The following is a 15,121-nucleotide window of genomic DNA, read 5'->3' as shown; positions in this document are numbered from 1 at the left end:
CCGACACCAAGAGGTCCCCAGTTCGATTCCATCAGGGCACAGCCCAGATTATGGGCTCAATCCCCAGTAGGCAGCATGCAAGAGGCAGCCAATCGATGTCTCTCTCATCAATGTTTCTACCTCTCTCTCTAAAATCAATAAAAACATGTTTAAAAAACAGACAGAGCTCCAGCTCAGAGCTGCTCCTGCCTCCAACACCCCACAGCCTGGTTTCCAGCCACAGATGGAAGACTACACCACAACACAAGTGGTACACAAAACACCAGACAGTTACAGGTGACAGGATCAATACCCACAATGTGCAGAGAACTCCTACAGCCAAACAACACAACAGCCCAACTCGAAAAAAGGGCAAAGCACCTGAGCGGGCACTTCTCCAAAGAAGGCACGTGTGGTCAGGAAGCACATGACAAGATGCTCAACGTCACTGGTTACCAGGGAGATGCAACTAGAACCACAACGAGGCCCCGGCCGGGTAGCTCAGTTGGTTAGAGCGTTGTCCCATGTGCCAAGGTTTCAGGTTTGATGTCCAGTCAGGGCACATACACGAAGCAACCAGTAAATGCATAAATAAGTGGAACAACAAACCGACGTTTCTCTCTCTCTCAAATCGATAAATAAAAATTTAAATAAAAAACACACAGTGAGACACCACCTCACACCCACTAGGAGGGCTACCATCAAAAACACACAAAACAACAGGAGTTAGCAAGACACAGAGAAACCAGAACCCTGTGCACGGTTGGTGGGGATGTAAATTGGTACAGACGTAACAAAAACCGGTGTGGCGGCTCCTCGGAAAATTAAACATAGAATCAGCACATAACCCAGCCACTCCACCCCTGGGTGCACCCCCACGTTAACAGCAGCACTGCTCACAAGAGCCAAACATGGAAACAACCCAAGTGCTCACTGATAGACGAATGGACACACAAAATGTCTCTCACACACACACACACACAAACTGGGATATTATTAGCCTTAAAAAGAAATAAAGCTCTGACATTACAACATGGATGGACCTAGAGGATGTCATGCTGAGTGAAATGAGCCAGACTCAGAAGGACAAATGCTGTGGGATTCCACCCACAGGAGGTCTCTGGAGGAGTCAGATCCATAGAGACAGAGTAGACGGTGGTGCAGGGACTGGGCAAGGAGTGGGGCTGAGTGTTTGGTGGGGACAGAGCTCAGTCCTGGAAGTGGAAAGTTCTGGAGATGATGGAAGTGATGGCTGTACAGCAATGGGAATGTGTTTTCTGAATGACAATAATCTAAGGTGGTGAGGAGGCAGGAAAACGGGCAGCTTCTTAATGATTCTCTAGGCCTGTAAACTACATGGGCATTTAGAGAAAATGTTGGTAACACGTAAAACCAAGGCCCCTCCAAAAGGCCCTGACCCTCCTAGGGATCAGAGTACACTAAGGAAATGATCGGAAGTGCGTGCCCACAGCAAACACACAGAGTGCAACACACAGAGGGTCTGAGGGGACTGTGCCCCTGAAACTCACGTGTCATTAACAAACAACCACCCACTGTGTTTAATGAAAGAGAAAAAAAGGACAGGTGCACAAAGACCCCAGCACAGTCACCCACGGGAACTAAGCAGCAGGAGAAACACGTCTCGTGTCATGTATGAATAAATAAGACAACAGGGTTACAGCTGACCCGCCCAGTCTTCCCAGGGGAACTCCCATCTGAGGTTCCCTGTGTGGAGATGCCTTTGTAGCAACACCCGAGCCCACAGACCACCCTGGGGCTTAGGCTCTGCCCTCCCTGCAGTGGGACATCCAAACAGGGCCACCCCTTGGCTCGACCTGCCATCTCTGTCCCCTGCTCCAGACACGAGCGCCCACACGCTCCCACAGGAGAATGGGGACGAGCTACCGCGTGAGGCCACCACCGCACTGGAGCCAGAGCCTCGGCGTCCTAGCTGGGGCCCAGGTCCAGGCAGCAGGGGGACGGCTGGGAGGGGATGCCCTGAGGGATGCAATGAGAGAGGAGCAGGGGCCCAGCACGCTGAGTCCACACTGTCACGTGTTGCCATGCCGGGAAGACAGTGAGGCATCACTTGTAATAACAACAACAAAAATGTCCTGGACGTTAAATAAGTTCCAGACCCTCAATACCGCAGGAGGCTCACAATGCTGTGTGCTGGACACGTGCACATGCAGACGTGCACACACAGGCACATGCACACAGAGGCCCCGGACCCCGCAAAGAACCACAGGAGAGACGTTTCTGAAATGGCGGGGATCCGAACACGGGCTGGTGGTCGTTAAGGAATCCCACTGGTTCTGTTGGGCACATGAATGGCACCGTAGGGTTGTGGTTTCTCACAATTCTGTGTGTGTTAAACAGATATTAAAACACTTAAATATGAAATAAGATGATGCCTGAGATTTGCTTTTAAAAAAATCACAGCCTCCTCACAAAAAAGAGGGGAGAGTTAGATGAAACAATATGAGCTGGACGCTGTAATTGCTGAGCTGGGCCAGGCTCATTAACAAGGCTCTGGTCGGTGCTGGCATGGAGCGTCCCACCACAACATGACACTGCGTCCATAGGTGCCTCACGGTGACACTGAGAGCGCTCCTCGCTGGTCCCGCCAGGAGTAGGTGCAGGGGGACTCAGGCCATCTGTGCTGCCGCAGAGGGATGCACGGGGATGGGCGAGGCCCTGCCTGCAGCCCCACAGCTTCCTGGCTTCCTGCGCCGATTCCCTCAGAGGTTGAGCAGCCCGGCAGAGGCCCAGGTCCCCAGGCCCACCAACCAGAGCCTGCCAACCTTGCAAAGCCCAGGGAGCTGCGGAGCCCCGGGTGCCACTGCATCCCTTCCCCAGCTCTCCAGGCCCCGTTGCCTCCCTCCCACCTGCTTGCACAGCCAGCAGGGCCCCAGAAGCCTGGACCACAGGGACCGCAGGCCCTGTTGTGGGCTGTCGTCTTCGGCCTCTGGGGCTCACAGAGGGAACCGAGAGGGAAGCCTCGTCACGGAGAGCTCGGCCCAGCACAAAAATCACGCTTCAGGCATAAACATGTGAGAAAACATAACCAAAAGCCTCGGTGGCATCCAGCTCAGGCGGGCAATTAAGTTGGGGCATGAACAACCACAGAGGACCCCCTAACACGAGACAGCCAAGAAAGCAAACTCTCCCCACACGGATTCGAGGAAAGAGGGGAGCCTGCCCGCCTCCTGAGCCCAAGCCCCGCGCACACGTGATGCTCTGGTCCCGGGAGGCAGCAGCAGGGGCTTCCTCCAGCGTAGCCAAGAAGGAACATCAAGCTTTGGAAGTCCCTGGGCCTGCGGCAGGCAGCGGGGGCCACGGCGTGAGCTGCAGGGGCCCAGGAGCAGGCCCACAGGACGAGGGCCTCTCACCAAACAGCTCCCAGGCTGGGCTCTGGGACCACTGCTGCTCTGTGGTCCCACAGGTCAAGGCCCTTCCTGACCTCCACTCCAGGCCCTCCTGGCACATTTCCCAGCCGGGCCACTGCCCTGGGCTGCCGGCGCCACACTGAGAGGAGGTGCTCCCCTCCTCCACCCAGAGCCCAGGACCACGCCAGCCCCGCTCCAGGAAACAGAGCAGCTCCCTCACTGAGCCGCACGGAGGCAGCCCACGGCTTACCTTGTTTTCACAGTTTAAAGACCTTTGTAAATTGAGACAAAATCGACAAGGGTCAGGCAGGCTGGGCGACACTTACTGCGCACAAGGATGTTAAAAAAAATCACAGTTTTGATAGTTCTGCAAAAAAAACTTAGCAAATTTACAACAAAACTGTCAAGTAATTAAGGCAAGGCACTTCACACATGAACTTAAACTGCTAATTAAAATCCCCTCGCTTAATTGACTGCATTTGCATATCATTCGACTTGGGAGTATAATTTTCTTAATGGTTTGGGCACATCGGTTGTAACCTTGGGAAGCGAGCGGCAGCAGAGAGGGCCAGGAGAGCCTGGGGCATCAGAGGCTTGACCCCAGGCAGGGAGCCCCCCACCCAGTGGACATGGTCACTGTGGTGCAGTGTGATGGCGGTGCCCGCCTGCTGCCCAGCACGCCTGCTACACATGGGCTGTCATACCAGCGGGTACCAGAACCATGTGGGACAGGCGCACTTGTCCTCCAGGGAGCGGGTCCCAGCTTCCCCACGGTGCGGCCTGACTGCCAGTCTGTCCTGCTCCCCTGCGTACTTGCCCAACGCCAGCCCTGCCAGTGGAGAGACCCACCCACCCCTCTGGTGGTAATGTGTCAGAGTGCACATGACCACGCTCACCTTCCCCAGACCAGCACACGGGCCCCTGCGTGAGGCACCCCTGCCTTGCACAGGATGCCACGTGGGTGACAGCCACGTCTGCTGTAACAGTCAAGTGTAGCAGTGAGTTCACATGAAATCAGAACCTAGGCAAACAGATGCATGGCCTCAGATGGCAGAAAACAAGACACTGCTCCCAGAGCCGCAGCTATGGGACGAAGGCGACACAGAGAGCCTCCAGCAGAACCACGAGCACCACCATGTGCAGGAGGGCGACACTTGCCACGACATACAGACAGACACGCTCCCCCAGCAAACTCCAGCTCTGTGTAGAGACAGAAACGGCGGGGTCTGGAAAGCAAGCATCCCATCACTGTTGCTTCCACATGGCTGCCTCATCCACCTGCCAGGCCTGAGCCACACAACAGTGCCAGGGGGCTGCGATCATGGACGGAGTGCTGAGGTGACAGCAAACAGATTGGGACGTGCAAGAGGAGCTGGCACTGCTCCACAGGGAAAGGGAGGCACCAGCCCCCCAACAGAGGCTCTCGCAGTCACTCAGACACCGTGGCCTTGTGGGGCCCAGGTCCCTGTTGCCAGCCAGTGCCAGGTATGGCTTTGCTGACCCACAGGGATGTGGGGTGCTCCAGTGTTGGGGTCATTTTCTGATCCAGGGTCACCACACATGAGGCAAGACAGGCACTCAGCCCGCCAGGAACACACTTCCCCCCAGCAAGCTGCTCTCTCTTAGTGCACGGGGCCGCGTGGCCCAGGAGAGGCCTGGAGGAGCTCCCCTGCCTGGCTGGGAAGGGGGTACAGGAGACCATGACTCCAGACTACTCCCCAAACACCAAGTCACACCCACCTTCGGGGGCAGAGGAAGAATGATGCAGGTAAGTGGGAAAATCCGACACCTGGTGGGAGTCCAGAAACATGTCCACCACCCCCACTCCTAATTGCTTCGAGCAGGGACAGCCTGGTTCCTTGGTGCCACCCACACCTGGGAGTTTGCACCCGGGGACTGGAGGTGCACAACTCAGCTGCCACTGGTGGCTGTCACCCCCATTCACAACCTCACATGTAGGCTCAGGGGTTGAGTTAGGAGGCGAGGGCCACACCAGAGCTCCGCTGGCACCCTGGGCCCTCAGACCACCTGTGCTCCAACAGCCTGTGGCTTCGCTGACCCTCAGGACAGAACGAACCCCTGACCAGGGTGCCAATCATGTCACCTCACCTGCCTACAGCCCAGGAGCCAACCTCCCACCACTGCTGCCGCCACCCCATTTCCCTGCAACAAGCAGGAAGCCTATTTTCAACAAAAAATGTTTCTTTCAAAGGAGCCGGCCAGTGTCCCAGTGGAAGCCAAGTCAGGTAGGGCCACAGCGGAGACGCTGCCGCTCAACAGGCAGCAGCCATGCGCCAGCATGGACCCGTCAGCGCGGCCCCAAGCTCAAAGTGCCCCACACAGACCTGAGCAAGCCACCTTCTTCAACACACACAGCAGGGCAAGGACAAGCACCACTCGCCCAATGCCTCCACTGTGGTCCTGAGAATGGCTCCCTCTCCATCTCTCCTTTCCAGCCATTGAGAGCAGAGCTGCCAGTAAACCGACAACTAATGATTTCATGCCTTCGTGAGTCATTTGATGGGTATTTATTTGGGGGCCGGAATCAGGGACCCAGCTGTGACCAAGCCCCCCACCCTCACACCCCGGTGAGGCCCACAACACAACCACAAACACACCATCACAGGAGAACCCAGACCGCGGCGGGCTGTCGGCCAGAGTCCCGCCGAGACTTCCTGAATCCTTATCGATGGCTCCAAAACTGAGAAGTCACAGCTCTCTGTGAGTCAGAGAAGACACGGGGGCTGAACACCAGGACAGAGTCTGGTTCTATCCTTCAGGCTCAGCCCAAGATGCCCCCCAACCCCGAAGACCCCACACATGGGCACTGGCACCCAGCAGGCTTCCTCTGCCCAGCAGGTGCTCCATCCACTCTGGTCCTTCTTCCAGATGTCACTCTGGTCCCCACCATCTCCTTTAAAATTCACACCCAAGCCTGGGTCCTTCATTTTAGTTGATAAGCAGACACGAGTGGTGGTGACTCCCAGAGCTGGAAAACCCCCGGAACCCCAGTAGGCCCCACCTCACCAGGTGCCTCAGCAATGCCGCCTGGAAAAACACATGCCACGCGCAGCCCACGGAAGCAGGAGGGCCTGGCTGCTTGGAAGGCAGGGCTCCTGGTGAGCTGGTCCTCTCTCCACAGAAAAGCAGCATCTGAGCTGCCGCTACTCGGCTGCCAACCCTGGGGCCACGCTAGGTGCTTCCTGAGCCAGCAGTCACCTGAACAGGCCCCACCTGGCCTACCTGGGGCCCAACCTCCCAGAGGGCGGGTGGGAGGCGGGGGGCACCTGGCCCACTCCACTCCCACCAACACCGCTGGTGGCTCTAACCCAAGGCCAAGGACTGAAACCACCTTAGACCCTGTGTGGCCACAGCAGGAGCCACTGGCCACCCCCACCCCCCACCCCCGCATACTCCTGAGCAGTGACTTCCTGTTCCCTCTGCGAGTCTGGCCCGCCCCCTGCGTCTGAGCCGGCTCATAAACACAAGGCGTGCCCAGCTCCACCATCTCACTGCCCAGCCGCCATCCCGACGTGCCCTGCCCGCCGAGGCCCAGTGGCCAGCCAGGCGGGAGGGGACGGCACTCAGGAAGAAGGGAAGCCTTCTCCTCCTCCTCGGGCTCTCACAGGTCTTAGGGAAATAATTCAGCCTCTGTATTTTGACTCAAAACAAAGAAACTTTCAAAAAACATTTCAGTTGAAACTTGCATAACTCTTCCAGTGGAGAAACCCTCCCTCTTTCGCAATCCTTAGAAAGAGCCACATTATTGCTGCTTGTGTAATAGTCTCTGGGCCACAGAGTCCGGCCGCCGGCCACTGGCCACGGACACCTCCTGCCAGACAGCCAGCATGCAGGCCCGGAAGCGCCTGGTGGCCAGGGTGTGGGGCAGGGCTGGGGTCACACTCTGCACACTTCCTCACCTCCCGTCCTGTCTGCCCTCACCCGACACCCGGCACAGACACTGCACAGCCTGCTACAGAAGGACTGAGACACCCACACGCTGAGGCAAGGCAGTGACCCTGCTCCCAAAGCCCCGCGCTCACGGAGGGACCCAAGGGAGGGCAGCAGGGACAGAGGTGAGAGCCACTCAATGACCTGCTGCCCCCCAGAGAGACGCCCCCATCGGGGAAATCCCAGAAGGCAAGGGGCCCAGCCCAGCTCCAAAGAAGGCTGCTGGACATGGGCAGACAGACTATTCTTGGAGAACCACCCATTGTGACTCTGCTTGCTGCGGACAGACACCCGGCAGCCCAGGCAGACAGAGGACACCCAGTAGCCCCACACCCTCCCTCTCTCACACAGCCAACTACAGTGTGCAGGGCAGAAACCAAAAGCCTCGCTCCAGCTGCTGTTCCCCTATTTGAGAAGACACCCCCAGATCTTTGCTCTAGGCCTTTGCCCTCCCGTCCAGACTAACTCACAGGCGCCATCCTTCTGCATGGGGGAGAGGTGCCAGAGCCTCACCGCAGAGCATCACCCAGGGTGGTACCCCACCTTCAGAGTCAGGAAATCACCATGGGACACCACGAATTTAGAGCACACCAGTGGACAAAGGGATAGGTGATCCTTAAATCTCTGCCCGGTCCTGGGGGCCTTGAGTGAGTGTGGCCACCCCATGACAGAAGGGGACTCCTAGAACCCGCTCCAGCCTCATGGGACCTCCCAGATGAGACTCGTTCCCATGGGAATTTCAGCTTACAGAGCAGAATGCACCTGAGAGGGTCCCCAGGCCAGGACACCCCCCCCTTAATCACCCAGCCTCTCCACCTAAAAGCCACAGTCATTCTCCAACAGGGACCAAGAGACTCTCAGAGGCTCCTCAACACTGATGGCCTGTCCAGGTCTCTGCTTCGAGAAACACCGCCCTCTGATCAGGGAAGTCATCGGGCAAGGCAAGGAAAACCACTCCGACATTAGAAACTCCAACCACCCAGTCGTGGATGCTCACGCCACACACCGTGGGGCCAGTAGGCGCCCGCCCCGAAGACGCATCAGCCCCACGATGAGGGCAGCTCTCCCGAGAAGAGCCCTCCCAGGATTCAGGAATCGGAGACAGCGCTATGGCTTCTGCGGTCTGAAAACCAGGGCACCGAACCACCAGCAGCACCTCCGAGGAGCCTGCTTCTCCAACACACAGAGCTGGCCCTGCTTTGGCCCTGGGAAGGCAGAGCACTGCCCTGTCGTCCCCTGAAAGGGAAGCACCTTGTTCCCCTGGGAGGAGGGACCACAAGCCTCACCCAGGCAGCACCCAAGCTGGTAGCACCAACGTCTCCTCTATGACTGACAGCAACCTGTGCTGCTAAAAAATTAGTCCAATTTAGTCCAAAAGCCCTTAGACAAGTCCGAGAGGGAGGGGCAGAGCTGACTGTGCAGAATGGGAGGGGAGAGCGGGAGCCGAGGTCCTCATCTCTTTGCAATGTCTTTTCAGCAGCAAAACCAACAGATCTCCACCCACCTGTGATACCAACACTTACACACCTGAGAAAAATAAAATATCAATGGCCACCACTTACCTAGGTCCCCATGTTACACATGAGGAAACTGAGGCACAGAGAGGAAACTGAGCTCTAGGTTACACAGCCAGTGAGGGGCAGAGTAAGGATGTGGGAGCAGCCCCCATGCAGTTCCCACCCAGCTACCCACTGTGGACACCCATGGACAGCAGCCGGGGCCTAAGCAGTGCCTTGGGACAGCCAAGAGCACTCATGCCAGGGCCTGTTACATCAGTGGCATCACCAAGGAAGGCTGCCCACCTGCACACGGGCCTTGCCACCTCCACAGGGTCTCAAGGCTCAGTGCTGGCACCTGGTCCACGCTCGGGTCCACCCTGGGGCAAACACAGGAACCGCCAGTCCTGGGCCACAGGTGAAGCAAGGGGAGCGAGGGCGATCGGGTCACCAGGGACTCCACGAAAATCACCAACCCCTCCCACCATCGCTGGCAAAGAAGTGCTGACTGAGTGTCCGTCTGGCAGGAGGCCTGGCAACACCTTGGCCGCCCACACCCGGGACGCACTTCCGCCCACTAGAACCCTCTGCCTCGGGGAGCCCTGTCCCCTACGAGGAGCAGCTCTAGCACGTTCTTTGTTGCCTTCTGTTCACATCCTCGGCATATCAAATTATTAAGATAAGCGACGAAGGAAGTGAATAAATAAAAACGCCCCACGAGCACACTGTCCAGAGGCGAGTGGGAGGAGTGAACAGAGACAGGCAGGGCACTGGGAGGGGTCCTCCCAGGCAGCTCCTTCCAGACCCAGCAGAAAGCAGAGTCTGGGCAGCTGTGTGTCCCCCCACCCTGAGGCTCAGACCCTCCTCCTCACGTGGTGCCTCTGGCACGTAGACACACAAGCACACGGCCGTACTGGGAAGATTTAAAGGGAACCACACACCCCGAAACTCCCAACAGTGCCGTCAGAGCCAAGGCAGCAGGACAAGGGGGCAAGGCTGGCAGAAAAGCCTGGGAGGCGGAGGAGCCAGCAGCAGGGGCACTAAGGAGCTCTTGGAGGTGTGGCCTGCAGAGGTCTGAGGGGACACAGACAGGCAGGCAGTGCCGAGGCCTGGAGGGAGGCATGCCGGACCACAGGCCCAGGCCACCCCTATGAGGACAGGGGTGGGCCGCCACTTAGGCCTGGAGACCCCAACCACTTGGGGAATTTCTTTTATATCAGTACATAAGACTTCTGAGCAGCTTTGAGGAGATCACTGACCATCTGCTGAAATGGCCAGTGAAAGTGTGCTCTGACCACTTGTCTGAGACCATGGCTCAGATGACTGTCCTGCTCTCCCCACAGGCAGCGCCTGGGCCCATGGGCTCGAGTCAGGCCTTCCCTGAGCCTGAAGACACCTGCACCCAGAACCACAGGGCCTGCTGCAAGGGAGCCTAGGCCTGGCCTGCAGCTCTAACTAAAAGCCAAACCCCAGGAAAGCAGGAGACCACAAGCACACACATGACCCAGATTCGGACACAAACACAGATGCAGACACGCCCTGCCAGACAACACCCTCTGCTGTCCACTCTGAAGGTAAGTGACCTGCCATGGCCTTGTCCACCAGCTCCAGGCTGCCAGAACCAACCAGTCCTGCACACAGGGCTCCCTCAAGCCACACTGGCTGTCCAGGGTGCAGCCACCCCACGCAGAAAGGCTCCCAGTTCCCAGGGAGTGCCTGTCATGCCACCCAGAGCCAAGACCCTGTCTGAAATGAAGGGCCCAGCCGTCAGGCTTTCCACAGGCATCCCCCCAACCCCACGCTGCCCACGCGGACCCTCCGGCCTGCCCAGCAGTAACCCCCCAGTCTGCAGACATCTGCCACCTGGGCCCTGGGCTAGCCTAGGGCAAAAACACCACAGAACACATGCACAGGCATGCACACGCACACGCGGGGCCCCCTCCAAGCACAGGAGACAGGCCCTCATTTTCCCCAGCCCCTCCTCCGCTCCCCAAGACTGACACTCCGCTGGAGGGGCGCCCAGAGAAAATCAGGCGGGAGCCTCTATTCACAGATTCAGAAAAAGAAGTTTGATGCAATAGCTGAATTAATTAGGCCTCCCAAGAATAGCTGAGCCAGTGCAGCATTCTGTGTGTGCAATTTAATAAGCCTGGATATTTAAAAGGCAAGTTGCAGCCACCTGGGGAGGGGACAGATGCCACAAAAAGTTGGTGCGGACCTCAGTGATTGGTTTCAGGGCCCAGTGGCTCGGGAGCTGCCGGGATCACACACGTCCCGTGCCAGACAAACAGAGCCTGGGCCAGGCCCTCCCTGCCCTCGGTGCCCTCCAGCATTTCAGACAGAGAGAAGAAAATGGGCACATCCAAAACAAATAGCGAGTCATCGGCCACTATAACTCAGGGCCCCGGGTGCCCGCTGATTAGGCCCCAAGCCCGTTGCCCAGTGGCCCTGGCCCTTACACACAGACTCTGGATTCACTCCCTGGAAGGCCCAGGGAGACGCACAGAGCTGGAGTCCCCAAGTCTCGGCCCCCTGCCACGGTGCCTGTACACCTGGTTCCGTTTTTTAGTGTGTTTTCCCAGGACTTCGAGATACAAAAGGTTCTGCCTAGTCAAATCTTATCTGTTGGGGACCACAGGCAGGCACCCCTGTCTGCGAGCCTGGGGGCTTCAGGGTGATGGCAGTGCCCTTTTGCCCCCACCTGGTCTGGACACTTCCTTGGGTACCCCCAGAGGAAGGCCTGGGCCTATCCAGCTTGGGCCGGGTCCAGATCTAAACTTCCCAGGACTCTGGGCAAGAGTGTCTGAGGTCAGAGGCCTGCCCTTCCCGGGCTATCTGGGCAACTGCTGTGGGCCTCAGGAAGGCTTCTCCACCCACCAGGCCAGAGCCCCCCGCCCCCAATAACCAGGCGAGCTGGCTAGTCCTAGGGGTCAGGCAGGAGGAGAGCCTTCCTCCCAAGCTACAGGACTGTCAACGAGGACTCTAAAGCCGACCTGACTTTCTCTTAAAACAAAGCAAAACCCTGACACGTAGGGGGAGGCAGAAGCACAGGTCCCAGCCTGCAGAGACAGAGCCCCTGCCCGAACAGGGCCCTCACCCTCTCCCCAGTCCCGCCCCTCCCACTCCCTCCACCGAGGCCGGTGGGGACACTCACCAGGGGCACCCGCCGCTTGTACTTGTTGCCGTAGTCGAACTTCTCCTTCACATCATCCAGGCAGCGGCCCAGGCGTGCCTGCTCCTCCTTGCCCGTGTAGTCCTGGCTCAGCAGGATGTAGGCCCGCCAGTTGGCTGAGTCGAAGCCCCAGTGGCAGGTCCGGTTCTCGAGGGCCTTGTGCGAGTGCACCACGAACTTGTGCGGCGGGTACATGAGGCGGCAGTCGAGGCACTGGATGCAGGCGGCGCTCGGGCTGCTGTAGAGCTCGGGCACCAGCAGCCCCTTGCACTTGCCGAAGCACTCGTGGTACACGCGCACGCTGCGCTCGCTGAGCTCCAGGCCCAGCGCCAGGCTGGCGGCCAGCTCCTTCTTGCAGGGCGGCGGGTAGGCGCCGCCGTACAGCAGCGCGTTGCACAGGCGCTCCGCGTCCGTCTTGGTGATGAGCCCGCACGAGGGCGCCGAGAAGGGCAGGATGCCCATGACTTTGAGGATCTCCAGCTGGTCGGCCGTGCAGCGCGAGCAGTAGATGTGAAGCTCGTCGCACACCGAGTTGATCTGCTGCAGCGAGAAGTCGCGCAGCACCGAGTTGAGGATCTGCGGCAGGCACAGGCGCTTCTCGCCGCCCACCACGAAGCACGAAATGGTCTCGCCCTCCAGCACGGTCTCGCAGCGCTCGGTGGAGCGGTCGGACGGCATGAAGAAGGGCCCGGGCAGCACGGGCGGCGGCGGCTGGATGGCGGGCAGGTGCAGCACGGGCGGCGGCTCGGCGGCCGCGGGCACCGGGGCCGGCACCGCGGCCGCGCCCGCCTCCTTGGCGCTCTCCTTCTTGTAGGCCTCCTGCGCCCAGCGCGCCGAGAAGGCGGCCGGGCCGCCCAGCGAGCTCATGGAGCTCAGGTGGAACTGCTCCAGCGTCTTCTGCAGCCCCGGGTGCGGCTGGAAGCCGCCCCGGCCGCCCGCCGCCGCCTCCATGGTGCGCTCGGACTCCACGGGCCGCTCCCGATCCCGCGCGCCGGGGCCCCCGCGGCCCCCGCCGCCGCCCCGAGCGCCCCGGCGGCGGCCCCGGCCGCGGCCCCGGCCGCCCCCCGCCGCCGGCTCCCGGCCGATCACGGCCGCGGCCTCGGCTTCGCCCGGGGGCGCGAAAGGGAAGGCGGGCGGGGCGAAGGGGTCCCGCCGCTGGAGCCCGCCGCCGCCCGGGCCCGGCGCCACATCCACGCGCCCCGCGCCGCGCCCGCCGCCGCCGCCGCCGCCCGGGCCCCCCGCGCGCCCCCCGCGCGCCCCCCGGGCCCTAGGCGCGGGGCATGCCCCGGCGCGCGCCGCCAACGCCAACGCCAACGCTCGCGGGCCCGGGGCTCGCGGGGGGCGCGCGGGCAGGTGCCGGCGCCGCGAGGCGCGAATCGCCGCGGTGGCCGAGGCCGCGGGGCCCGGGAGGAGCGGGGGGCGCGGGCGCGGGGCCCGCCGGGCCGTCCTCGCGCGGCGCGCCGCCGCCGCCCCGCTCCTCCCACCGCGCGGCGCCCGCCCGGCTCGTCCCGGCGGCGCTGGCCGGCCGCGTCGCGCCCGCCGCCGGCCGCCCCGGCCCGGCCCTGCCCGCGCCCACCCCGCCGCCCGCGCCGGCTCCGCGGCCCGCCCGTCCGGCCCCCGCGCGCGCGGCTTCCGGGGCGGCGGAGCGCTGTGAGGCGGCCTCAGAGCACGGCGGCGGCGCGGGGCTCGGCGTACATCCTCCCGGCGGCTCGCTCCGGCTCGGACTGAGCGCCGGGCGCTGAGCTCACGCCGCCGCCCCGCCCCGCGCCCCGCCCCGCGCCGCCGCCCCGCCCCGCGCGCCGTCTGGGCCGCGCGTCCGCCGCAGCCGAGCGCCGGCCAGGAATGCGAACGCCCCGCGGCCGGCTCTTCCAGGAACGCGCGCGCCCCCCGCCCGCGCTCGTGCCGCTCGGCCGCGTTCGGCTGCGCTCGGCTGCGCTCGGGCCCGTCCTCCTGACCCTCGGCCCCGCCCGCCCGGGACTCGGCTCCTCTCGGGCCCCGCTCGGCCCCGCCCGGCCCCGCCCACCGGGGGACTCGGCTCCGCTCGGGCCCCGCTCGGCTCCGCTGGCCCCGCCCACAGGAGAACTCGGCTCCGCTCGGCCCCGCCCTCCGGAAGGCCGCTCGGCGGTGGCGGTGGCGGCGGCGGCGGCGCCGGGGGCCCCCTTTCCGGCCGAGGCCGCTTCCTGCGCGGCTGGGGGGGGCGCCTCTCGTGCCCCCGCCGCCGGGGCCCAGAAACCCACACGCGGCCCCGCCACAACCGCAGAGCAGCTGGGATGCGGGCGGGACGGGACCGCGCAGCCCCGCCGCGCGCCGCGCGCCGCCCACAGTGACGGGGACGCGACCCGTCGCGGGGACCCCCTCTCGTTGGCGACGCCGCAGCTCGACCCAGGCCCCAGGGCGCGGCGGGGACGCCACGGGGCGTGGCCCGGGTCCCACGCGCGACGGGGACCCCACGCAGTGTGGCCCTAGGGCCCACCTAGGTCAAGGACCCCCCGAAACAATGAGGGTCCCCCGCACGCGAGGGGAGACGCGCCCCGCAGACCCCTCGGGGCCCTGGCCCCCCCCAGGGGAAGTGACGCGCACGCGCCTCCGGGGGGACGGCCCGCAGCCCCCCCTCGGGCCCCCCTCCTGTGCCCCCCCCCGCGCCCCGCGCGGGGTCCCCGGGAAGCTGGCCCCTCGAGCCCGGGCGGACGGGGCGGCCCCTCCCAGGCCAGAGCCCCCAACGTGGCCAGATCCCGGCCCTGCCACTGGCCGGCGGGCTGAGTGTCCCCCAGGGAGGCCGGAGCGGACCCCAAGCCAGCGCCCTGGGGAGCCCACCGGCACCTGGCCGACCGCGGGGTGCGGCGGGTGCGCAGCGGGGGGCAGCTGGGGGGCGGCCGCCTCCTGCGGGGCCGCAGACGCGCCGAGCGCAGGGGCCGGGTGGGGCTGAGACTCGGGGCGCAGGGCTCGTGTTCGCACCTGACCGCCCCCACGGACCCGAGCCCGCCCCTGTGCTGGGGGGACACTGCCCCCCACACTCGGCAGCCCCCCAGCCAGGCTCTGTGCGCGCGAGGAGACGGGAGGGGCGTTGAATAAGCGGGGCCCGGCTTGTTTCCAGAGGTCACGTCCTTGCCCCGGCCGTGGGCGTTGCACCTGAG

The 15,121-nt window shown here is 62.4% G+C and overlaps 1 protein-coding gene across 1 annotated transcript in view; it reads right to left on the bottom strand.

Moving 5' to 3' along the window:
- The window catches only part of SKI (SKI proto-oncogene), a 56,732-nt gene extending 43,754 nt beyond the window's left edge, over positions 1-12,978 (bottom strand). The window contains exon 1 of the mRNA XM_087820067.1: positions 11,970-12,978. Within this exon, the coding sequence (XP_087676193.1) occupies positions 11,970-12,938 (969 nt within the window). The 5' untranslated portion in view covers positions 12,939-12,978. The remainder of the gene's footprint in view (positions 1-11,969) is intronic.
- Between the last annotated feature and the right edge of the window lie 2,143 nt (positions 12,979-15,121).

The sequence above is a fragment of the Miniopterus natalensis genome, chromosome 9, assembly GCF_054644295.1.
Source record: "Miniopterus natalensis isolate mMinNat1 chromosome 9, mMinNat1.hap1, whole genome shotgun sequence".
In the NCBI taxonomy this organism is placed as follows: domain Eukaryota; kingdom Metazoa; phylum Chordata; class Mammalia; order Chiroptera; family Miniopteridae; genus Miniopterus; species Miniopterus natalensis.
Note: the sequence above shows the minus strand (reverse complement) of the source record. Positions and strands in the feature narration are given on the sequence as shown.